The following is a 27,048-nucleotide window of genomic DNA, read 5'->3' as shown; positions in this document are numbered from 1 at the left end:
GGGATGCAGAGTGGAGGAGCTGGAGCATCATATTGACATGCTGCATGAATACAATGACATCAAAGACATTGGACAGTCACTCCTAGGACGTATTGGTAAGAGAGATGCTTGTGTAGACATCTGAATTCACAAAGTTTACAAAGCACATTTGAGCTGAACTAACCAGCAGGAAAACAATTCACAAATTTAAAAAAGATTCAAATCTGGACAATGATTCTTAACTTACAACCTTGATTTAAAAAAATAAAAATAAAAAAGATGACATCTAAAAATAAAGTAAAACAGAATGTGATCAATTTGTAATTCTTTGTGACATGTATTTAATTAAATAATGTACAAACACAATACATTTACCCTTTTTATCAAATTAAGGCTCATATTAGCATTTGCCCTTTTATATTTCTTCCAATCCTAACCCTTCCCCTACCTGTAGGTTTACCCAGGCAGGTGGATTTTATTTGTAAATAATTCTGTATCTGATGCCTTGTGTTCTTATTCACATTTTATACACCGTCACAACTTCTTTGGAATTGGGGTTGTAGGTATTGTAGTGTTTTGTAATAAATTTATTAAACTCACTCATGTTCTTTTGATCAAATCAGCACAATGCCATCCTAACACTGGTGCACACAGTCAAAAGGAGATGCTAATAACGGGTCTAATTTTTATTACAAGTGAACGGAGGTGTTGAAAATGTATGGAATAACATATATATATATATATATATATATATATATAATACCATACTAGCTTATTGTAGCAGCCATTTATAAAGTGCCTCTTCTGCTCCCTCTGTAAGCAGTGGCCTTTTTTGTATCCATGACAGATGAAGTCCAGTTGCAGTTACGACTTGTGAGTCAATTATTTCTTTGCAGACTCTCAACGCCAAAAAAATGAGTGTCGCGAGGAGACCGCTAGCCAAAACAGTCAGTTGAATGAGTAGTCTGTCTGTCATTGTGACTCAAGTTTTACACCTCTTGGCTCTTTTATGACAAGGCTGTGTGAACCCTGGACAGACTAGATGAGACATACAGCAATATGTCTTTCTGGTTAAAGACATTTAAATTAGCTTGTATTAAAAAACAAAACAACTGTTGTGTCAAAAACAAATGGGTCGAAGCTTCAAAGCTTAATTTGTGACATTCAAATTTTAAATCAACATTCGAATGCTGCACAGCTTTTTGTTTTCTATTTTGCACATCTAGTCATTCTGTTTAAATGTGGTGTTTCTGTACAGTTGCAGATAAAGTTTAGGCTACGCTAATATTATTTATTATACTATTTCTCAAATTAGATTTCAGTGGTGGCTGTGCAGGATTGTTTTTAGCCATTCCAACATTTAAAAAAAAAAAAATCAAGTCCCAAAGTCAAAATGTATTGAAAAAATATTCACAACATGTTTTTATCGAATGAAGTATTCTTCTTCAAGCCATATTTGTTTGTGTCTCGCTTTTCAAAAACAACAGGTCAAAATACAGTTCACTCTCCTGCTTGCTGCACACACATGTACAGTATTAACGGGATGGTCTAGCAGCAACCTAACAGCACCATAAATCACATTAATAGAAACACAAAAATAAATAACCCTTTTATTCAAATTGGGGGTTTTGTTCAAGGAATTCATTTTTTTTATTTGTGTGATTCATTCAAACCCTAATTTGAAAACCTTGATAGAAGCTTCAAATTTTGAAAAGAAAACTGCCATTCAGAACAGCCCTACAATAATACCATATTGTATTTTAATGGGTAGGCTCCAATAAAATATTACAGGCTAGAATTATGTCTATGTAGAAAATGAGTGCCAACCTTAAACATCTCATTGCAATATTTTGAGATCAGTTGAGATTCATGTTGTTTCACAGCCAGCCACCAGAGGGCATCAGAGCAGTGTCTCTGTCTCCTTCTGACACCTGTATTGAAAGCAAAGGCCACTCTGAACTCTGAATAGTATTTAATCCCACAATTTCTGATTGTGTGTTTGCACTTTGTCCTGCCTATAAACATTCATTACATTACATTAGATTAAGACTTAAAAGAAAAATGTAATGGGTTGAAATGGCTCTCTTATTTAAATCACAGTTTGGCTAGACCTGGATTCCCATTTCATCCAGCTAAATTCATAAATTGGCTTATATTGATCAGCATTGTGTCACACATCATTTGATGATAGAAATATATATTTTGTTGAAATAATACATTTAGTGCTGAAGTTAATAATCACCTAACTGAAATCACTGATCAGATAGAAGCCTTTGCAACATTTACAGGCTGCAGACTCATCACTTTTCCTATCAGAGAGATCAGAGAGTTGTGTTGACACTTACAGACAGAGTTTACTGTGACACTTTAATAGTATGTAAGTTCAAGTCTTTCACACTGTTATGCAGGGTTTGGTGAATCACGACAGAGTCACATTTTGGTCTGTGTGAGTTTCATAACCAACATGACTTTTTACCTACTTTTCCATTCACATGCTTGTGTATGTGTGTGTGTGTGTGTGTGTGTGTGTGTGTGGTGTTGTGTAAAATATGGCCATCCCTGCAGTTGTCTGTGTAGAAAAACTGGGTCATCTCTCATTTTAAATTTATACTGTGAGATAAAAGCTTGCTATCTCTTTAAATTCTCTGTCAGTACAGTACAGTAAAGAGTCAGGATGATAATGACCTCTTAGTGAATGGAGGTGGCGTTTCCCCTCTGACACAATGGCACTCTTTCAAATCACACGCGCACACACACCATGACAATCTCTGTCTGTCATGCAGGCCCATGCATACGCTTACACATGCACATACTGTCAAATGCAAACCCATGCCATCACACACACACACACACACACACACACACACACACACACACACACACACACACACACACACACACCATTTCTGTCTCTTTTTGTTTCAAGCACACACACACACACTTTCACAAAGAGTCTACACTTAAACACTGAGTTGCTGTTGCATGCTGGGAGGAGATTGGTGGGCTGAAGTGAGAGGAGACATGAGGAGATGCCCTGCAGTACCCTCTAAAGACAAATGTCCCTTTGTCTCTGTCTATCTGTCCTTCTGTCTGTTGGTCATTAAGGACATTGTCACTTCTCCCAAGAAATGTCTTCTTCTTTTTTCCCTTTAAAATTAGCAGAGCTTTTTATATAATCCAGGAATTTCCTGAATGAAACAAGTGCCAGAGGTTGGGGGGGTTTTTGGAAACATTTTTGCATTTGCATTATCAGTTTGTTGTGAAAACAAACATTTTGTAAAAGTATTGATTTTAAATTAATAGTTTGTATTGAAAGTTGTTCCTGACTATCTACTGTCGATAATCATCAGTGTTACCTAAATTATATAAATATGACAAAATCCATGTATTTGATGCTGTAGTCTGAAATCAACATAATATGCAGATACAGTACTTGTACAGTACACTGCAATCTCATGAAATGTCAGTGAAGAAAAAAGGATGAAATAAGTATAATTTTTAAAAGGAAACTCATTCAAAACCTGCCTTTCCCAGACGCCTTGACTGTTGCCCCTCAGGAACAAGGATGATTGACAAAACCTCAAATAGTGATCCTGTCTGTCGCTCCAGGCACTTTACTTTAACGGCACTACATGTACACACCCGTACCTAAATACAGTTAGCATGAAGTGAAAGTCACTTTATGGCTGAACTTTTGCTTATTATCCTCCAGGCTGGTAAGAGGGTTGAGTAACATTACAGTATATATGAGGCAGAGAGAGGGGGCATTTTTTTTAATAAAGGGAAAAACAGTGGGTGCATCTTCTCCTAAATGAAATTAATGTTTTAATACTTTGTGCCTTTTGACTTAGTTGATCAGTCGACTCATACGTTGTACTATTCTTAGTCGACTAAGAACTCTTCAGTGGATTATTCTTTTTTTTTTTGTCCTTTTTACATGCTGAATAACTTATTTCCCGCAAACTTATGAGTACATGTCTGACATTCACAAAAGAGATTCTCTGTGGAGAAACTCAGTTTTACAAATCTGTCAATCAAATCCACTAATCGGTTAGTGTTTGTTTGATGAAGAATTTCTTTAGTTCAGGCTCTACTTTGGCTGCTAGGTAGGTATAATAACCAAAATTATCAAGAAATCCAAGGAAAATGGCTAGATATCAGCTCTTAAATTAAACTCAAGTGAGGTGTTTTTGTTGCTTTTGGTTGCATTGATCATTACACTTGTGCCTTTAGTTGTACCAGGCATTAAAATAAACAAGAAATTGAATAAAACAAGGGTGGTGTAATCATTTTTTCCATGACTGTATAACGACATTGAGATCACAAGCACTTTCACGATGATTGAAACAGATTTATAGGTGCTTGTACAGGTAACTGTATAAAGTGGTGCATATGCTTGTGCTCGTCATATAGATGGCACTTAAACAGAGAGGAGAGCTGTATTTTAAATTTGTCCTTTTTTTGTTGCCTTTTCTAATGTGTGAGAAACTCCCTTTTTACAAAGCTAATTTTATATTTTAGCAGCTCCAAATGGACATGGGCTAAGATAAGTGGTGTTTTATTTTCCAATAGCATTGTTAAGCTACTGTATACATCTTTTCATCAAGTACAAGCCTTGTGTTTAAAGTGAGTCATATTTTGGGGACTGTGATCTTGGTCTGTTTAGTGTTTTGAGGATTGTTTGAAAAGCAGACTCGAGGGAGTTGACCCTGTAATCTGCTGAAGGGGCCTAACCCCAATTTTGCTATGTCTTGCAGCTGCTGTGAGGGGGACCACCACAAGAGATCTCTACAGCCACTTTGATCTGGAACTGGATGACTGAAAAAGTGTATGAAGTTATATCGGTGAGAATGGTTCCTCAGACCAAGGGAAGAGGGGCTTAAAGGGAAAATGCCAAAGAAGTTTTAGGTAGGATGGATTTGGACTAAAGATGTGACTAGAGGAACTATATTGACCTTAAATGGCTCCAGAGGTTTGCCCATTTACTTGGGGATTTTTTGTTTTCAACTCTTTACCGAGAGAGATGTCAATAGTGGGAATAAGCATGATAAAAGAGGAGTAACACTGGCCCTGCAGGCAGACATGATATTTACGAGGCCATTGACTTAAACTTCAATGGATGTGGGTTCATGAATGTTAACTACTACTTTTCTGACGTTTATTTAAAAAAGAGTGAATGCTGAAGTGTTAACTTAAAGAGTAAGATAAAATGTGCAAGCTCTTGGTATAATATGCTTTGTACACTGACAAAAACATCTAATAAACAAGGCATTCAGACAACCACAGACAGCAAGCTCCCATTTGCATTTTCACCTCCTTTTCCTCTCTGGAGACTCGAGTTACAGATGGATTATATGGAGGACAGGGGCTGCCAAAATAGAAAAAAATGTATAAATAACTGAATATTATGAATTAATATGCTATTAAATGTAAAAAAAAAAAAAAAAATAGAAAAGTAATGTATTAATTGATTTTAAAAACCCAATAATAAATGTAAAAAAATATCTGAAAAATTAAGTATAAGGAAAATGAAATAGTAAAGTAAATAAATTAGGGAAATAATAGACAAAAAAAAATTGTATTTGGTCACATTTTATCAATTAATTATGCCTGCATTTATTTTTAATATTGTTTTTCAGCATTTATTGGCATATAAATTTAATTGTCATGTAATTTATTTATTTTTTGGCAGCTTCCGTCCTGTTAAGCATCATACAGATTTATCAGCAGCATCTCAAATTAATCTTCAGGTTCCCAGCTTTCAGAAGGTGTACACCACTTCTATGTGGCATGTACTGTTGACCTGCTATCTCCCTCCTTAAATGGGTCTGTGGTAGATTAAAACATGGAGACAAAGGGGATATTTAGCCACTGCCAAACTCATTTACAGTTTCCTGTCTCAACTGTTCCATCTAAAATATTAACAGCAAAGAAAGGGTTAGATCCCCGCTTCCTATATTTAAAAAACATTCCCAACGTTGCCTTGCTTGCCTGGAATGACACATATATGTACTGGCCAGAAAACACAGACTAACAACATAATATGCTGGGTGTGCCCTTATCTGTCTGAGAACCACTGATAATGTGTCTTCTCGGACTGATAGCGGCAGAGGAGCTTCACAGACCTGATGATGCTCTGTTTGACTGTTGTTGGGGGTTTTTTTTTGGCAAAGGACGTCATTCTCCTCATACAACTGTGAATGCTGAAAAACTTTATGTCTATGCACTTTTTTCTCTGATTTTATAGGTTAAAGCTCATGCGAATTTCATGCCCTGATCTTATCGTCTATCAATCATTTGCTATGTCACATACTGGGATCAGTTTGGTGCAGACAGTATGTTCCTGTATCAGTTCACACCAGATGATAAATGAAGTTCAAAACCTGTAAACCTTTGATTATTGTCTCTGTAGTCTTTGGTATTGCAGCAGATACAGTCAACTATTTTAATATGGGTCACATGTAATACATTTTGCAAGAGTTTAGAAATAAGTGTGTATAAATGTAATTTGGGCTCTCTAGACCACAGGGGAAGTAACCTCTGGTAACCTGCCGCAGCGACCTAGAGCACTTGATCATAGTAGGTCTTTTGCAATCTTCCCTGATAGTGCAGCTTGTTTCATGAATGTCACATCGCTCTAATGAACTCTGTGTGAAATTTCAGCCTTCTTGTGTCATTCAAAAGTAGGCCTAAGTTATACTATTGTGTCAAAAAAAACTGTCATTTCCTTTTAATCATTTGGCAAAATTGACCCAAAATAATGTGCTATATGCGTTTAGAGCAAATATTTTACACCCACATACATTTTACACAGCATATTACTTCACACGCTTTTATGTAACCAAGCACATTAACTCAAGCACTGTACTTAACTACAATTAAGTACTTAATATAAGATATTCCTTTACTGATCTCTTTTGCTTGACTACTTTCTACTATTTTATACTTCTCTTCTACATTTCAGAATCAAATATTGTAGATTTACTCAACTACATTTATTGGATCATTGTAGGTGCTTTGCAGATTCAAATGAATAATCCAAAATATAATCAATAAATAAATCAGTGTAATATTGTAAAGATAAGACTTTATTTGCCCCCAGGGAGCAATTCACGAGGTACCCAGCAGATAAATTAATTAAAATTTGCCCCACCTTTTCCAGTTTCAGCGTTTATTTTTATGTATTTTTCTATATCGTTTTCTATCACACAGTCAAAGCTAGCAGCATTTGGACCACACTGAGTATACAAAAATAGTCTAAATGAAATAACCTCATGGTAAAGCCTATTTATTGATTACCAGAAAACATGCTGTATCATGATATATTAAAAGATAGAATATAGAGGATTTTGGTTGTATCCCCCAATCCTAATTTACGTTATTCTGACATGAGCCCTTCGGGAAACTGAGTAATTTTGTTATCATACTTTAAGTAGCTATATTTTGATGATAATACGGTTGTACTTTTACTTGGAATGTTGGATTCATGACTTTTACTTCTAACAGTATTTCTACACTGTTGCATTGCTAGTTTTACTAGATCTTAGTACATTTTCCACCACTGCACCAACAGTATTCTTGCATTATGTGTATATTAGCCTTGTTTATTATTATCTTGTCATTGTAAATAAACAGTTTGCAGCCTTTAAAGTCTAGAAAAAATGCTAAAATCTAAGCATCCTATTTTCAACAATAATCAATTTGATATTTTCATCGATACTGATGTAATTATTAATACAATAATCATGATCAAAACATAAAATCAAAATTATTATGAACAGCTGGTAAAACAAACATTGGTTACTATGGGAAATAAATGTATCATGTTAATATTAACCATTTAAATGCAATGAAAAAGGCCTTTGAGGTAGGGAAATGCTTTGTTTAGGTACCTTTTTAAAGTGCTTGAATGTTGTTGTTTTTTTAAACAGCATGAATATAGACAGCTGCAGATTTTTTTAATGGAACATGTATGCTGGAGCTTTTTAATTCAAGCAATCAGCTAATGTTGTGTTTGGTTGCAATGAAACCTGCAGGCTGATGGCTGTGGGTCTTTACTGTGGGGGTTTGGCCCAAAGTGGTAGCTCATGTCCCGGCTATTGTTTGACACCGTGTCTTTCTTCATTCCTCGCGCCTCCATTTGTTCATCCAGCTGACAGACGCATGTTTAAAGCACATGTTATACCAGGATGCACAGTGCTGAATGGACGTATCGAGGCGGACTCTCCAGGCAGAGGCAGGGCTCATTTTACGCCACACAGTTCCGCATCGGAGTCTTGTCACTACCGGGTGAAAACCGCTATATGTGCTGGCCTCTCTTTCTGTCGGCAGCAGGGCAGCGCCGCATTTCCTCTTCACCAGTGCCGCAAACCCCGCCCCAGCCGGATGGGATGTGTACAGAGTCGCGCTCCTCGATTGGCCCAGGCTCCCGTCCGTCAGCGCTTAGTCCTGAACCACTGATGGGACGCTGACGGCGGTGGGCGGGCGCAGCTAAGAAAATTATAAGGTCATTTGAATTACGCTTGCTAGCGAGCTTATCGGCTACAATGAACCCAGAAATGATATCAATGATTGTGACAATGAACGGATGATGAACGCGGGGCCAAAGTCGACGCGCACAGCCAGGCCAATTTGACTCCCGACGCACCGGAGGAGAGGAGCAGTACTAGCCGCAGCTCGTTGTGGTATTACAACAGGAGGGGATCCCGGTGCGTGTCTGTCCCTGCGTGCGTTTCTGTGAGCCTCTGTCAAGCCAGGCGAGCGGCAGTGAGGAGTGGAGAGGGCGACCGGGCTAGCCTGTAAGCCGATCAAGGCACACACCGAGTCTGGGATTTCTGCGTACATACATGCTGTGACGGTGAGGTGCAAGGTATGTAAGCAAAACAAAAAAAGATCATCCCCCGCAACAGCCTGAACTGACTGTGCGCCCCCGCGATGTTCAACTTAACGGGTGGCTCTCGTTATTTGCCAGGAGAAAGGGGAAAGATCCCGGCGGTGACTCTATTGTCCTCTATCAACCTTGTGGCCGACCCACTCACTGACGGGTGGCTTAACACTTTTAATATCAGGCAGCTGTCGGTCCATGAGAGGTAATTTATGTGAACGTGGACTGCATATTCAGCATGCCTCTTCTTCCTAAAAGAGGCTGCTGTCACACTGTCCATCCGCTTCCTTGCTAAGCCGATGCGCGCAGTACGCTGCGCATCCTGCTCCCCAACAGGCGCGCCTGTCACCATGATAACCTACATCACTTTAGCACGATAAATATTGTCCAACCGGGTAGCGATCGAAGGCCCTGTCCTGTCTGAAGGCGCACATGGCATGGTTATCGAGGCGTAGTCTAACCAACGGTGGGTTGAGCCTCCTCGCTATCGTTTCCCCCATCCACTACCGCAATATGATGCTACGCGCTTTTTAAATTTCCGGGTGTAGCGGTAGCGAATGATGAAGCTTTTTTCTCTCTATGAAGTGGCCTCCTGCCCTCGTAATGCATTTTTTCCCGTTATGTGTGACAAATACCATCATGCCGATCAGACAGTCGTTGCAGAGCGTCGGTCTATGTTTTAAATAGCGCCAGGCTTATTGGATTGCTATGATATAGCCATCATCACCATTACAGCCACATGCAGGGAGACAGAGCAATACATATCCAGTCAGCATCTTGGCTCTAGATAGAAAGCTGTAATGGCATAAAACGAACATGTTCCAGATGTTGATAATATAATCTCGCACTGTTTTTTTCTGCATAGGCTAATGAATATATAATAAGAAGTCATGTAAAGCTATCGTTTACTGCTTTAGGATCATCTTCCTAGCTATCAGGTGGCACCGAACACCAATGTCAACACATGCTGTCCTCTGCTGCTCTCAGCTGTCACTGTAGACTATTTGCTTCGAGTTAGGATTTCCCCAAGGTCTCTATAGCCTTGGGTTTTATTCAACTGCAAGAGACAAGAGAACTCAAGGATTTTCTGGGTTTTATTTAGCTAGTTTGTGAAAATACATAACACACACAAAATAATATTTTTCTGAGGGGTTGTATTTTGTTTTGCATGTGCTTCACCTCTTAAAGGTACACAAACAACACAACAAGACATTGAAAGACATCATATTTTACTTTGAGAAACTGGAATTTTTTCACTATTTTCTTACATTTTATAGCCCAAATAATTAATGTTCTAATCAAGAATATAATTGCCAGATCAACCAATAACAAAAGTAATTGTGGTTTCAGCCCTACACAATATACAGTTAACGGCTGGGGTCACCTCTCCCTGATTTATTACAAGCTTGCAGTGCACCAGAGCTGAGTCAGTGGATCAAAATGGGCACAGGATGTGTAAACAAAATCATAGTAGATTACATTCTTAAGTGGTTGGATTGAAAAGCAGCATGAAGATGTTCCACATCCGTTTTCTCTGCTTATGTTAACCACATGTAACCTTTCTCCTGCTGATGTTTGGTCTGAAATGTCTGTGATTAGTTGCTGCGGTCTGCAGCCATTATCTCTATGTATTTACATATGTGTGTGTGTGTGCATTCTTTCAGGATGATGCGTCTAGGGTGTTGCACAGCGATGCTGTTTGTGTTGAGGCTGCTGGTGGGCCTGCCATGGTACCAGGTTCTGCCTGCCATCCTGATGTTCTACCTGGGAAGCGGAGGATGGAGCTTCCTGCAGATTTTTGCCAAAACAATTGGCAGAGACTTACAGTAAGCATGGGTTTGTTGTGTGTGTGTGTGTGTGTGTGTTGGCATGGCTCCAGTGGTAATCAAACCAGAAAATCATGGAATTTGAATGTTTTCATGCTCTTTATTTTCTTACCGTCTGACTGCTGTCAAAGGGAGCCACAGCCAAAATTATAATGCAGTCTGTTAGTATTTGGACAGTGGCAAGTTGTCTGTTGTTTTGGCTCTACACTCCAGAACATTGGACCTGAAATGAAACAATGACTGTGAGGGTAAAGTGCTGGCTTTCAGCTTTAATTTGAGTGTGTTAACATTCATATTGGGTGAATAGTATGAGACATGTTGCCCTATCATTGTCTCACTGCAATATTAAAAAATAATTGGTAGAATCATACCTCCTTTACGGTATAAAATGGGTTGTAATTCCTACATTGTTCATTCAATATTAATGGGAAAGCAGCTAAAAGCCCCCGTATCAAATACAATGCACTGGACACAGGCCTAATACATAGAAAATGTGTTCACTGGCCAAACAATTACGAGACGACAAGTGGTAGATGTAAAAATGTAACTCATATCCAGTGGTGGAAAGACTATTCCGATCCCTTAAGTAAAAGTACTAATGCCACACTGTGAAATTACTCCACTACAAGTAAAAGTCCTGCATTCAAAGCTTACTTAAGAAAAAGTACAAAACTATCAGCATCAAAATGTACTTAAAGTATCAAAAGTAAAAGTACTCATTATGCAGAATAGCCCCACTCAGATTGTTTTATATATATCAAATATGTTGTTGGATTTTTATTATTGGTTCATTTATGTAAGCAGCATCTTCATTTTCTCAAGGTAGGATTCATTTTAACTTAATTAAAAAAAAAAAAAGAAGGTCTTATCATTTTAAATGTATCATGTTTTTTTATGTTCAAATCTTGACCTGAAAGTAAGTAACTAAACTGTCTTCTGAATTTAGTGAGCAACTAAGTTTAGTAAATGAACTTAGTGACAGTCCACCACTGATTGCATCATTGGAAAGTCAGGAAAAGACAACCAAAAAGTGTCAGGTCTTTGAGTAGACCGCTGACAAAGATGTATTGTAGATAGGGCAGGGCTATAAATCAGAATTACAGTTAATTACCTTTTGCAGAATGATATGTGATAAAACAATGATATCGACTCTTAGTGATACATGGTACTGTTGCCTTAGTTAATTATTAAAAGCTTGCTTCAGCTCACAGAAACTACAATCAGAATAAATGACTTTAAAGTTTGAGTCTCATTAGGCTTTAAAAGGACATCATGCGTTTTATTGCAGTAATGCATCAGTTCGATTTCTGGGCATGTGGTTTATTGTTACTGGGTTAACACATTTGCTCATAGGAGGGACATGTGCAGGTAAAGTGTTCTCACATTGTTAGCCCTGCAAAAATGTAGCCTGACATCTTTTAAAAGCTTGGAAGAACCCACCCAAACCCCTTCCCCCACAGGACTTGTTTTACGAGTGCTAAAGACCAACTGCATATTCTGTTGTTCATGTTAAAACTTGAAAAGTCAGGTACCCTCACATGTTTGTGACAAAGGACAATGGAGGATGGGGAGGGTTTTAACTGTCTTACCTTAAGCAAATGTTTACAGTTAGGGGTTACCATGGTAAATGGTTTGTGATTAACTTCATTTCCTTCCCCCAATAGCTCCAGTAATGGTAAAACAGGAAGTAGTAAAAGCTCTTTATGACCTCTCCATGACACATGAGCCAATGTGACCAAACCAGTTGTAATTAGCACTTTTCCTGTGACCAACTCTTTTCAGGAAAACTGCTCTTATTGGTTGTAGAGACAGAAGCCACAGTTTCCAAGACATTTTGTTGAAGTACCATCATAATAATTATGTATAATAATAGCATGCCATAGCTAATTTTTCTTCTTTACACCTGTTACTGCCTCATCTACCTAGTTGAGTGTTTGTGCTTGTATGCAAATACCCCTCACTATTTGCACTATTCTGATAACGCTGTAGTATTGGTTGAAGCCCCAAGGTTAAAATTTACTATATTTAACCCTGTCATAGCATGCCCTTTCCACAGTGACTCATAAAGTCCTGTTTTGTAATGTACTGTGACAAGGCTTGTTCCACTGTTAGAAGCTGAATGGTTCGCATCGCGATGCCCTTGTAAGCTAAACTAACCTTCAGTATTCACATTTCTGTCCCTGCAAGTGCCAGTTATTGGCACTAAAGCCTCTGTTTTAGTGATAAATAGTTGTACATTTTTCTCAGTGGTGCTGTGCAGTTTGTTGCCAATATGAAATTCCACTTATGAGCATTCATGTTGTTCCCCGTTGGTGGAATGTACTACCAGTTCCTACCAGAGCCGGGGCATCCCTCTCTACCTTTAAAAACGACACACGACAATTCTACTCCTTAAAGAAGTGTCACTTGCACTTATTGCTGCACTAACGGGTCTTATTGCACTATACCTTGATTGTTTCCCTTTTTTCTGTAAGTCGCTTTGGATAAAAGCGTCTGCTAAATAACTAAATGTAAATGCAAACATACATAAAGAGACCAGTAGAATTTAAAGTGACAGTTCACCCCAAAACAAGAAATGCAAATATTACCTTTTTAGTTATATTAATGAATCTGATTGTTTTGGTGTGAGTTGCAGGGTGTTCGAGATATGTATATCTGCCTTCTTTCGAATATAGTGGACCTGAATAGCACTTAATTTGCGGTGCCTAAAACCATACATACTACATTTAATACATCTGTACTGCTGATATCTCAAACTCAGCCACTTGCACCAAGAAGAGGCAAGAGTAAAAAAACATTTGTTTTTCTTTTTAAATTATGGATCTTAAAAACTTAAAATGCAAATAAAAACAGAATGCATCAGATTCAGCATCAGTACATATTTGCAAAAACAAAAGTTTATAAGTTTGACAAGATATTTAAGATTTTAATTAATTTAACTTTTTGGAAATCAAGGTTGTAAAAGTCACTTTGAAAAAGTATTTAGTAGTATCGTAAAATAAATGAATTTGTTAAACTGTGTAGAATTAATGCATCTCCTCTATTGAAAATGAGCTCCAAATTGTTAGTGTGCTAATGAAATGACTGAAAATGTCCAGATAACTTCCATAAGTTATTGCTGAACAAACACAAAGCCAGTACCCTGTGTAATGAAAAAAATATTATCACAACCACAATATAGCCAAGAAGTAACTTGGCTCAGTAGATTTTTATGACCTTTCTGTAATTATACAGCACTCAGGAGGATGCCCATTATCTGTACCTTTTGCACCATAAATGTAGATTATCAAGTGAGAGCCTTCCATTTAGGAGGACTTTGCCCCAGGGACCGACCTAGCCATCGTCATAATGTTTTATGCCTAGTGCTGTAATATTTACAGCAAAAGTAATAGATTACCTTAGTTGGCCAGCTATAAATGCAGATGCATATTTAAGGTTAACAATTCTACTGTTTTTGCATGTTTTGGCCCCTTATTTACAAATGATGTACACTTCATCTGGCTGCAGGCTATTGTCCAGTATAGTTAGTAGTAGTAGATTGATTTTTCAGCACTCAGAGGAAGTGAGACTTGTGAGATGAGTGCTGCAATTGTAACAAACAATATTCTACAAATTTTGTAAGAGTCATGTTATCGTTTTGTGTTATACATTTGCAAATACTATTTAAAAAAAAAAAAAAACATTTAGCTCATTTAACAACAAGGAAATCCATGTAACAACTTGTGTTCCTTGGAAAATGGCTAGCAGTAATGAAGGTATATTCAATTTGTAGTTAATGAGGTAAAACATGAAAAGCCAACGCACTGTTAGGTTAGCAGGATTGGCTTTTACATCAAAGGACAAATTGTCTTTTGGAAAAATACCAGGAAGAGTTATTTTATTGCTGTTTTCTCCTTTTTTTAAATAATTCTCTCTCCTTCTCCTGCAGTGCTGCAGGTGTGCTGTTGCGGGTGAAGATGAATGTCAGACGCCACCTCAAAGAGAAGAACACCATTCCCAAGATCTTTGCTGAAACTGTGCGTCGCTATGGGGACAAAACAGCACTGATCTTCGAGGGGACTGGGGAGAGATGGACCTTCCATCAGTTGGATGAGTACTCCAACAGAGTGGCCAACCTGCTGCTGGAACGAGGCTTCAGGGTAGGTCAACAGACGTCTGTGGCAAATTGAAAACTTTATTGCTAAACTAGTTTTTATCTTTATTGTTAACACTCAGTGCCCAGTTGCACAATCTACCTTAAGTTTAAAGTTTGTCCCTTTTGCAAAATGTTTCCCTAAGTTTAGGGGTTTATTACGGAGCGTTGCATAAAGCCTCTTATGTTGTCTCAGTGATTAAATCAAGACTTTCATGGTAGTTCATGTTTAACCACAGCAGTTGTGATCTTCAGTTAACATGTGTACTAGTGTAGCAAAATAAACAACAAAGCAAATACAAAAAGAAAAAGCAATTTAATTGTAAGGAAGATGAGAATGGTGTTCTCCTCAAAGAATATTTAGCACATAATCCAAAATAAATGTATCCCAGCCATAGCAAATTTGCACAAACAGAAGATGTGGCAAGAAGTAATGGACAAAATTTATATGAGAAATAATGCAGTGAAACGCACCGTAGCTGTAGTATTGCTGCGCTGGTGTTGCAGCAGGAGGACCACCACTGACTTAATCCTGCTAGTGTTCGAGGTCTGGTTCAAATTTCATAAAGACTTCAAAGACGTACTGATGGGCAAATCTGTACAAATCTCTGTGTTGTAACGGTCTTACTGCATACTAAGGAAACCCCTAATGTAAGTGGTTTCACACAACCGGGTACAGAATGTAAGGTTTTACCTCACGAGACAAAGCAGTTGTCCACTAATTGGAAGGTCGGTGGTTTGGTCCCAGGCAGTCTATATGTCCAAGTAACCACAGGCAAGATACTGAAGCCTAAATAGTGTGAGAATGTTTAATTCCCTGACGAGTAGACTAGAAAATTGCTATACAGACGTCGTCTATTGACTGTTTTGTTGTCATCCAGGAGGAGGCATAACATCACCCCTTATAGAGAATAAAATGAATAGTTATTAAATAAATAGAATTATTATTTAAATTAATTATCTTCAAGCCAATCAGTTGGTGACGGTCCGTTTGACAAGCTTTTTCACTCTTTGTTCCTCTCTTCAGGAAGGTGACGTAGTGGCCCTTTTCATGGAGAACAGGTCCCAGTACGTGGGTCTCTGGCTGGGCATGGCCAAGATCGGAGTCGAGGCTGCTCTGATCAACTTCAACTTGAGACTAGAGGCCTTGGTCCACTGTATCACCATCTCCAATGCCAAGGCTGTTGTGTTTGGCTCGGAGCTGAATGATGGTAAGAGCATGCAGGATGGAGGAGGGTGATGTGGAGATCAGAGAAGGCAGATTTTGTTTGTTGTAGTTGTGACGTTGCAAGTTTGTAGGAGAAATCTGAAGATTGTCTCTCAGAGAGCTTTACAATTGGAGCACTGACTTCTGCTGATGAGTGCTGCTATGTTTCTGCCGTGATGGGAGAGGTGAGTGGTGCAGGGAGAAAGCAACAAAGGTCATAAAAGATAGATGCGTTTCAGAGGAGGTGTCTCTCCTACGTCAGTAAATGGAGCTTTGAATGGCTGATGTATGGAAAGAAGGGAAGAAGTAATAAAGAGGGAAGTAGAGAAACGTCTCCATCATTAATCTGCAGTGCAAAGACTGAGCTGGTCAGAGAAGAGAAATGATAAACTGAAATGAAGCTGATGTGATTTCAACCTGGATGTGTCACATTCATTTGCAATATTATAATTAAATCTCTTGTTTTTAGTGAATAATTAGAAGCGTATAAAATAATTACATATCTCTGTTTTCCTCCTACTCAGTTCTGGTCTTGATCTCATTTCTCTTTAGTTGATCAATAGATAAACAAATGAAGATGTAAATCAGCTATTACCTGATCACATGTGTGTTTGTGAGCATTTTTTAAACGCCTAACCAGATATAATTCCCTCTTTTGATGTCTAATCTACTAACCCGCCGTGTATCATTATATGTGCCTTATACTGCTGAGACCTGGGAGACATTAATGATATAAAATTGCAGCAGCTTAGATTAATGCTTAAACATAAATTAGGTATCTATTTCAATCTCCTCATGACTCTCTTTTGGGTCCCTGCCCAATCTGAAAAGCCCTGATCTCAACAGCTATAAAGAGTGAATGAGTTTTGAGCTGTTCATCCTGGGATTGATGGAGCACTGTTTGTCATGTGTTTTATGCCTTTAAGTAATTGGAAAGGCAGCTTCTTTGCTACAGAGCAGACCTAAATGGAGCCAGCAGCATTAGTACTGAGCCAGCATGACTTAAGGCTTTTAAATTAAGATACACTCTGTTTTTCAGGAAATATGAGAGCTGGTTCGAATTTGTTGTCTGCCTTCTGTCGCTCACAGTAACATATTGATTTTTTGCCCTTTTGTCATGCTGAGTTTCCTGTCTTTAATGTTCTCTCTCACTTACCCACCTTCCACCTGACACCCGACTCGTGGGCAACTCGTTAGTTAAAATAGGGGTGCAAAATAGTATCAGGCAAGATAGCATCAAGCAGGGGAGATGTAGTGAGGGAAATTTCCTTTAATTCACTCCTGAAAGTGCAATTTCCTGCAATATAGAGCCTTGAATCATGCAATCATGAGCAATAAAGCTGCTCTTTCACCATAAAGCTCCATTTATGTTGCTCTATATATTAAAATATTTCGTTTTTGTGTTCTTTGGCGTTAACGATAAAACTGCATGGATAGCAGTGAGTGACAAATAATGTCTTTTCACCAAGACTGATGGCCTGGAAATCACTAAAATCCTCAAAGCCCATGTTTTATGTGGTTCTATTTGTTCTAAATTCTGACAAATTGCAAATCTACCGAATGCCTATGTCACTCATTTGGGCATATTTGAAATCAAAACCAAATTTTGTCTCCTCTTTTTTTGAAAGCTGCAATACTGAAACAATGAAAAGGAAATACTATTGTATCATATACATCTCCAGGTTACACAGGTCTCGTGCTGTAGGAGACTGACTGTGGTTTTGTTTTGAGGCTTATAAGAGGAAGGACTTTCTGTGATCGGAAAATAAAAGCAGTTTCATTTGTGATGAAAAGCTTAAAAATATCAAATTACAACTTTTTGCGTCATGTCCTGCGTCATGTCCATGTTTTACACAATCATTTCTTCTTCTCTTTGTCTAAAAAAAGCAAATAACTCCTTTTTTTGGTGCTTGATGTTGTATCACATGAACTGCTCTCGCAATTTGGGATAGTGAAACTAATCTAACCTACTTTGATGTGTTTTTCTTCCTCTCATAGCGATGTGTGAGATCCACAGTTTAATGGGGAAGGCAGTGCAGTTGTTTTGCTCTGGAGAATGGGATCCCAAACGAGTCCCGCAGGGAACAGAGTGCCTAGAGCCCCTGGTGGATGCCGCCCCGTCTCACCTGCCGAGCCGGCCGCAACGCTGCTTCACAGGTGAGAACATCTTGAACCAACACAGATCAGAGATTCCCAACTACCAGTATGTTAATAGTTCCTAGAAGTTAATCCAACAAAATGACATTTTACAGATGCTCTTGGAAGTGATGTTTTTTTTTCGTGGTGTAACATGAAAATAATTCAGCAACCAACAACAGATATCCTGGTCATCAGTAATAAAACTTTTCGGTCAGCATTTTAGAGCTTAGTCTGACAAAAGCAACACATCAATTAAAATATTGTTTGCATTTACTGATGGTGAGGCCGAACAGACCAGTTGACAAGTGGTGTAATATGTCACATCAGTCAGTCATGCTAAAAAAAAATTACACTTACACTGAATGAAAGTCAGAGTTTCTTGTTTTATTTTTTTATGCATTAGGTATATAAAGTTCAGTTTCAGTGTTCATTATTTTAAATGCTGTTTCAGTGTACAGCTGGGCAACATATGGATATTATATCAATATTGTGACATGAGACTAGATGTCATCTTAGAGTTTGAATATTGTAATCTGGCATAAGTTCTGGTTTTAAATGCTCCATTACAGTAAAGTGATGTAATGTTTTAATTTACCAGACTGTTCTATTAGAAACCTATACCCACTTAGATATAATTCCACATTACTGATGTTTTTTTAAATAAAATATCCCATCATGTAAATATTTTGCTGATGAGCTAAATGGGAGGAATTATTATGAACTAGAAATTCTTTCACTCTGTTTTCCTGTTATAGTTATTTTACTAACTGATGACTCATCACCACAGATTGTATGGGTTACTTGTTTCTAAGGCAACATTTATACCGTACATAGGTTAAAGGGAGAACTATTTGAATCCAATAATAATCAAGGTCATGTAAATTTTATTCATATAATCTGAAACCACATATTTGCTGAAGTTTTCGAGGAATGCTTGTGTTCTGAAAAAATGTTTTTTTCCTCTGCCATTGCTCTGCCAACTGTGTTAAGGTTCACAGGAAACATTTATACTTTGTCACATGGAAAATTGCAATCAGATGCAAACAAAAAAGGTCAAATTGCACTCAGCTGCAAAACCTAATGGGTGTGTTTGAGCTGTAATATCACCAGCACATTATCTTTTGTGAATCAGACCTTGAGACAGGGCAGATAGCGGTTACAAGTGATGCGCAATTCATGCTGCTATCAGTGGCCGCAATCCATTCTTTGTGCATTCGTTCGTAAATGTAATCCCTGATAGCCACACAGGCTGTTACAGCAATAAAACCTGTGACCTTTGTACATGTTAACACTTGGCAAAACTTGACACCCCACACAGCTGATTTGCTTTGAATTGAGGTAGCACCATAATCCAGTTCTTTTGTTATTAATCGGAGCTCAAACCTGTATTTCTTCTGTGTAGCAGTGGTCGGAGTTGGTTACAGATAAAATCAGTTGTGAGCCGAAAAGCAAATTCCAAACCCAAGTGATTCATTGTGATGCCATGGACCTCTCAACTGGATTTAGAGCCAGTTTGCGTACATTCTGCCTCCACCCTTTACTGTAACTTAATCCAAATGAGCTTGTAGTCCAAACAGTGAACAGCCCTGTGAATTTAACACACTTATGTATAGGTGCATCTCAGTAAAGAAGAATATCAAAGAAAGGTTTATTTATGTCAGTAATTCAATTCAAAAAGTGGAAATAACACATTATAATGATCCATTACACACAGAATGAAACATTTCATGTCTTAATTTAATTAATTTCTTCTAATTATAATGATTATGGCTTACATTTAATGAAGACCTAAAATTCAGTGTCTCAAAATGTAATATTAAAAAAGACCAATTTTAAAAAGTATTTTTAATATGGAAATGTTGACCTCTGAAAAGTGTGTCCATCTTCTGGTATAGTTATTATAGTCACTGATGACTCATCACCACAGATTGTATGGGTTAGTTGTTTCTAAAGCACATTGTGATGTAATCGACCTCTCAACTGGATCTAGATCCAGTTTGTTTACATCTGGATGCACAAGTTGTCTAAACTTTTACAATATTTATAAAGAGATTCTACTTAATTCTGCCTCCACCCTTTAGTGTCAGAATGAGTTTGTAGTCCAAACAGTGAACAGGCCTGTAAATGAAGGATCAAAGCCAAGCATTTACACTCCTGCACATTTTTGTAGTGCAACCCTATTCAGCAAAGTGTTTATTTAATAAAAGAGAAACATGACAGACCATTTATTTCTACACGCTTAAGTACATGCCGGAACCAGTGATAGCACATTTAGTTGTTGCCATGTATGCTCTCTCACTCTCACTCTCACCCCGCTTTCTGTTCCAGACCGCATGTTCTACATCTACACGTCAGGAACCACTGGGATGCCTAAAGCTGCTATTGTTGTGCACAGCAGGTAGGAAGGAGCCACGCAGTGAAGTAACAGACACACACGATCTGCAGCTGCTCTCTTTGTTGATCCATGTCGCTTTCATTAGTAGTGTGAACACAGTTAAGAATGGAAGAGAAATCCTTGAAACTTGTTGGTTTTGTTTTGACTTATTTTACTTTCTCACCCCATCTGCCCCACCCTGGTTTGCAGGTACTACCGCATGGCAGCTTTGGTATATTACGGCTTTAGGATGACTCCAGAAGATGTGCTGTACGATTGCCTTCCGCTCTACCACTCTGCAGGTAAAACTAAACTATCATTTTGTCTTTGATTAAAGTTCATATTTAAAGTTCCAATCTGTAACTTTTCCTCATGTTAGGAAATCCATCTGCTCATTTTGAAGGGCATTAGACATGTTTTTTGCTTTTAACGTATCATTATGAAGTACATGTTTATTGCACAATATAATGGCTGAACAAACTTTTTTTTTTCACAATGTCCTGTGTATGTAATTTTAGTTTGTTTTATCAGAACACTATCATTTCAGTAAGTTGTTGTTTTTTCCCCTTCTAAAGTCCATTTGTTTTGGTTAACTAAAATGTTCACACCTAGTCAAGTTTTAAGTTTAGTTTTATTCAATTATAGTAACAAACTATAATTATAGTAACAAACTAACCCTAACCCTCCTTAGTGGAAACAACATCCAGCCAAAGACAGTGGACAAAGCCAATTGGCAACAAAAAAGTTCATCTGTGTTTTTGAATGACTGTTTCTTCTGGTAGACATGTAGTGTCAGTGTTCTTGACTTGTGATGAAGCAAAATTGTGTAAAAGTTGCATGTTGGCACTCTAAATGACTTTCTATGTTTTCATGTTGAAGCTAGCATGACACAACGACTCTTATTTCTTTGTCTACAGGTAACATTGTGGGAGTGGGCCAGTGTTTAATACATGGCATGACTGTAGTCATCAGGAAGAAGTTCTCTGCCTCGCGTTTCTGGGATGACTGTGCCAAATACAACTGCACTGTAAGCATAATGTAGATTACAAGTCAAATCTACTGATAACACACCACGGTCTGTCTCAAGCTGTCCTTGCTGTAAAGTTTTTGAAGTGGGTTGTATGAGGCACTTATCCACAGTAAATGTATTATCTACAGTAGATGGCAGTCGACACGGCCCCAGTTTTGAGAAGCAGACACGACACAGAAGCTAAACAATGTGCTGTTGAGGACACATTGCTGTGCTATTGAAGCCAGCAGCAAAATGGATTTTCACCACCTAAATTTTTTTTAAGTGTACACTGTATATTAGAATATTTTCACCACACAGCCCTTTTTGGCAGGAAACGGAAGTCATTATATCTATTTATAGTTATTTTACCTCACATATCTTTCTGGTCTACTGCTGCCTCTATTGGTTAGTTAGTTTGTGTTGTTGTGTGACTTTGGTGAATCCATACTAACCCTTAAAACACCAGTAAGACTCCCCTCAAGATGTAAATACCTCAACGCGGATTCTGTTTACGGTCGTTTATTGAGCCGTGAAAACTACATCAAAACACATAAAGCACAAATAAATACAAACATTCTCATAACTATTACAATAATAGGTAAATTATACATAAATTAAATGTAGCAGTAAAGTAGTAGAGTAAAATATGTGCTACATTGGCAAGCATACGCCTATCGCTGCATCGAGGGGATCAAAATAAACCTTCAAGGCAACTCCACACCATCAGGAAACAAACAACAAAAATACTTGCAAAAACAGAAAACTCCTTCTCTCTCTGTCACTCACGCTCCTCTGCATGTGCGTGCGTCAACAAAAAACAACCCTCCAAGAAGCGGCAAAACAATAGTTCCGCTATTACTATCACTTTTAATATTAAGTCTACAAATATGAACTTTACGATTTATTTATTTCCTTAAATTAATTATTAATTACTTACTCACATATTTATTATTATGAAGTTATTAAATGAACTAAAATTATACATTGTCTATTAAAAACTGCTTCTGCTGTCAGTTACAACCAGATTTGCACAATAACACAAACAAACTACAAATGTTATGTTTACGTAATATTTTTGTCAATGGAGTCTGGTGGCTATGAACACAGAATAGATGAGCATTGTTCCCCCCACTTAAACTTACATACAGACTATGGATGAGTACCTCAAACAACCCCACTTTAAAAAATCTGAACCATCCCTTCAATGTTATTCCCCAGTTAATCTCTCTTTAAATACCCTTTTCATTAATATAAGCTTGGTATTAAATCAGTAATTAGTCTATTCTTATCTCTGTTCTCCCTCATCACTAAACTATTTATTCTCACTCCGTTCCCCTCCAGATTGTGCAGTACATTGGTGAGATCTGTCGGTATCTGCTGAACCAGCCAGTTCGGGACACAGAGAAACAACATCGGGTGCGCATGGCGCTCGGCAATGGCCTGCGCCAGTCCATATGGGAGGAGTTCATGAACCGCTTCAATATTCCACAGATCGCAGAGTTCTACGGAGCAACAGAGTGCAACTGCAGCCTGGGCAACTTCGATAACAAGGTGGGAATGTGCACCGAAGTGGTGATTATGATCTCACCAAACCGGGTTGAAGATGTGTGTGAAGCATTCACCTTTTAGAATTTGTAGCTTCTCTGCAACAACAACCGTACTTGAGGCATTGTCTACTGTCACGTCTACATATAAGTCTGGACAGACATGGATTTAAAATGCTGCTTAACTGGTTAGTGGCGGCATACAACTGTGACGCAGTAATTCTTATTTGCAGAGATTTTCTTTGTCAGCTCATGCTTTTTAATTGGTATCACTAAAGTGAAATACCCTCATTGGAAATCCTTCAGCCTACCACCACCCACCCACTCAATTCCTTTCACCTGAGAGCTTCACATCATGTCTAGAGGCTTTTTTTTATTCTGTGCTGCTTGAAAATCCTCTTCATGTTGAGCCCTCTGTTATTCTAAAAATGCTGTTTCTCAGTTTCTGTTGCTTCCCATCAACACAACAGCTTTGCGGCTGGTTGGAACTGGTCTGCCTTGTTGATTTTGTTTTTTTTGTCTGTGTTATAGATTGGAGCGTGCGGCTTCAACAGCCAAATTCTTCCCTACATCTACCCCATCAGACTGGTGAGGGTCGATGAGGAGACCATGGAGCTCATTAGAGGACCTGATGGTGTCTGTATTCCCTGTAAACCCGGTATGTTACACTTATTTAACATTTGGTAAGCCTAAATCTATATACAGAGAAGAGAAAAATGCCTCAGGGGCATGCACGCCTGCTCATATATTCCCACCCACATCATGTGTTCATCTCCATCAAGAAGTTCTGGTTAATTTTTGACCTCTGACTACTTTTCAAGGAACTACAAGGTTCCTTCAGCCCATTTTTTTTCATAATTCCATAGTGGTCTAAAGACTGAAAGCCCGCCTGTTTGAAGAACATGTTGGAGAAAAAAAAAACCTTAGGTTTTGTCTCACTGCAATGACATTTACTGCTGCGTAGTATTTACTGCTGCAGTGGATGTAATAAATGAAATGCAGAGGAGGGAAATGAAACTAAGTGCGTCTATCTTCACAGTAAATCTTCTGTTGAGTGTGTGATGGTTATTTTTTGGGCTTTAAAACATAACTGCCGTGAAACAAACAGAAATGTATCATTCTGAACTCCAATTTATTTCCTTTCACCGAGTTTAATTGTATAGTACAGTCATCTGTTCAGACACATAACAAAGACACAAATGTCTCAGGAGGTGTACATGTTTTTTAGCATCTTCTCAAATAGTTCCCGTTCTCAAAAGGAGAAGAAAAGGCAAATAAATAAATGATGGGGATTAATTGTGGCATTTCACACACATTCATACTGGTGGCAGAGGCTATCCTTCAACGCTGCCACCTGCCACCATTGGGAATACATTCACACACCAATGAAGGCCACATCGGGAGCCATTTGTGGTTCAGTATCTTGCCCAAGGATACTTCGACATGTAGACTGCCATGGTCTGGGATCGAACCACTGACTTTCTGATCAATGGGCGACCGCTCTACCAACTGAGCCACAGCACTTAAAATATTGACTTGTGTAATTTATCGTTATTGCTACCTAGTTTTGTCCTCCTGCTTATTGCATCTTACACCAAATTGTTTATAATAACAGCACTGCTGCTCTGTCTCTTACTCCTCTCTTTTTTTGCTCTCCTGCTCCATCTATCTCTTTTTCTGTCTTTTTTAAAAAAAATACTTAAAAAAGAACTTAACATTTAAAGTCATTAAACAAAGAGAAACACTCTCCCCTCCTTCTAAAATGGTCCTAATTTGATACTAGAGCACCTTCTTGTTTTATGAATGAAGCAAGTTGAAGCAATGTCTGTCTTTGTTTGATCTATTAGCGGCGGTCATCCCTCTAAACCCCATCCTGTACTTTCACAAAGTATGACTCGCTGACCAGGGTATTTTTTGGGGGTGGTGGAGTGTCACTGCAACCTAGTTTAGACCCTGATTCTGATTAATGTGCCATGAAAGGAAACAGCCACTTTATGTTAAGATTATAACAACAGATGCCTACTGATTATATATCTATCATAAAGCACTACTCTGGACATAAGTATTGTAGACATACAGTCTACACAGACTCGTTTAGTCCTTTCTGAAATTTAATTCGCAATAATAATTACCAGTTGCCTAATGAGAAATTCCTCTCTTCTTCCTCCATGTCTAGGGGAACCCGGGCAGCTTGTCGGCAGGATCATTCAGAACGACCCTCTTCGGAGGTTTGATGGTTATGTCAACCAATCAGCAACCAGCAAGAAGATTGCAAACAGTGTCTTCAAAAAGGGCGATAGTGCCTATCTCTCTGGTAAGAGTCACTGACACATATTTTATTATTCCCTGTATTTAATAATGACTGGGTAAACTAATGTGATCTTTGGGCCCCCTCCTCTCGGCAGGTGACGTGTTGATCATGGACGAGTGCGGCCACATGTACTTCAAGGACCGCACAGGAGACACTTTCCGCTGGAAAGGAGAAAACGTCTCAACCACAGAGGTGGAGGGAACTCTCAGCAGGCTGCTAGACATGAAAGATGTAGTCGTCTATGGAGTGGAAGTACCAGGTAAAATCTGTCAATATACAGGTGCATCTCAATACATTAGAATTTAATGGAAAAGTTTATTTCCAGTAGTTCAAGTCAAATAGCCCCAACCAAGTATTGAGTGCATATAGATAGACAGACTTTTCAGAGGCCAACATTTCCATATTAAACATAATTTTTAAAATTGGGCTTTTGTAATATTAAAATCATTATAATTAGAAGAAATTAAATAAATTAACACATGAAGTGTTCTACAATCATGGAAAAAAATTATAGAATTTCCTGTTATTTTTAATGCCTGGTACAACTAAAGGTACATTTGTTATCTACAAATATAATGTTAACAACAAAAATAGCTCATAAGAGTTTAATTTAAGAGCTGATATCGAGCCTTTTCCCATTGTTTTCTTGATAATAACCCAAATCATTATCAAGAAAACCATGGAAAATGGCTAGATATCAGCTCTTAAATTGAAAATGGAGAAAACAAGGGTGGTCTAATACTTTTTTCCATGACAGTATATAATGTGTTATTTCCACTTTTTGAATTGAATTACTAACATGAATAAACTTTTGTATGATATTCTAATTTATTGAAATGCCTGTGTATATTAATTTTCTTATTTGGATTTTTTGGAAGACATTTGGTTTCCAGCTGTGTAAGAGTGTACTGCTGCCTGTGCGTGACTTTAAAATAGGTCACTGCAGTTTATATAGAGAGACGTATGGAATACTGAACAGAGACACAAGAACCATACTGTGTTATCACAGCTGCAGTATGTTGTCTTTCTCTTGATCTATTGTGACATGAAACAAATGATACCATTTTAAAATGTCATTATATATAAAGCTGACCTGTAGTTGAGGCTCTGCAGAGACACATCACAGATGCCACTTTCCAGTCACTGTGATTTGATGAGATATTAGATATTATTGGATAACTTTATTATGTAGTTTACTAGTTTGGCATGTACAGTGACAAATAACAAAATATACAGACGGATCACAGCAGAACACCTATCAGTGTTTTAAATTCAAAGCGGTTGGATAGTTAGCCAAACACTGGACTGTGTTGTTATACCAAATTTGACCACTTTGTGTCGCTCTTGACTCAGCAGCTGTTCCAGCCTTCATGGCCTAAACACAAGCATCTGTCTGACCCTACACCTCAGTGGTCCGCAGATTTAATCCTCTGACACGCTCGTTTCTGTGTGCACAGGAGCCGAGGGAAAGGCTGGAATGGCAGCCATCGCTGATCCGGCTCACTCCACCGACCTGGAGAAGTTTGTTAATGACATGGAGAAGGCTCTCCCTCCGTACGCCAGACCTGTATTCCTCCGCTTCCTGCCGGAGGTCAACAAGACAGGTAAATGCTCTCACTTGCAGTCTGCGAATTGTGTAA

The 27,048-nt window shown here is 38.2% G+C and overlaps 1 protein-coding gene across 2 annotated transcripts in view; it reads left to right on the top strand.

Moving 5' to 3' along the window:
* slc27a4 (solute carrier family 27 member 4) overlaps positions 1–27,048 on the top strand; it is a 33,630-nt gene continuing 6,582 nt past the window's right edge. Inside the window, exons 1-14 of one of the 2 annotated variants that reach the window (XM_059357739.1) lie at positions 1–95; positions 4,737–4,823; positions 10,528–10,689; positions 14,618–14,828; positions 15,849–16,032; positions 18,027–18,185; positions 20,496–20,565; positions 20,752–20,843; positions 21,459–21,568; positions 22,895–23,104; positions 23,629–23,755; positions 25,274–25,411; positions 25,503–25,667; positions 26,866–27,012. In XM_059357739.1, the coding sequence (XP_059213722.1) occupies positions 4,810–4,823; positions 10,528–10,689; positions 14,618–14,828; positions 15,849–16,032; positions 18,027–18,185; positions 20,496–20,565; positions 20,752–20,843; positions 21,459–21,568; positions 22,895–23,104; positions 23,629–23,755; positions 25,274–25,411; positions 25,503–25,667; positions 26,866–27,012 (1,789 nt within the window). In that variant the 5' untranslated portion in view covers positions 1–95; positions 4,737–4,809. Of the gene's footprint in view, positions 96–4,736; positions 4,824–8,488; positions 8,849–10,527; positions 10,690–14,617; positions 14,829–15,848; positions 16,033–18,026; positions 18,186–20,495; positions 20,566–20,751; positions 20,844–21,458; positions 21,569–22,894; positions 23,105–23,628; positions 23,756–25,273; positions 25,412–25,502; positions 25,668–26,865; positions 27,013–27,048 lie in introns of those variants that run through there. The other variant, XM_059357740.1, reaches the window with a different exon arrangement.

This window comes from Centropristis striata, chromosome 19 (genome assembly GCF_030273125.1).
Source record: "Centropristis striata isolate RG_2023a ecotype Rhode Island chromosome 19, C.striata_1.0, whole genome shotgun sequence".
NCBI lineage: Eukaryota > Metazoa > Chordata > Actinopteri > Perciformes > Serranidae > Centropristis > Centropristis striata.
Note: the sequence above shows the minus strand (reverse complement) of the source record. Positions and strands in the feature narration are given on the sequence as shown.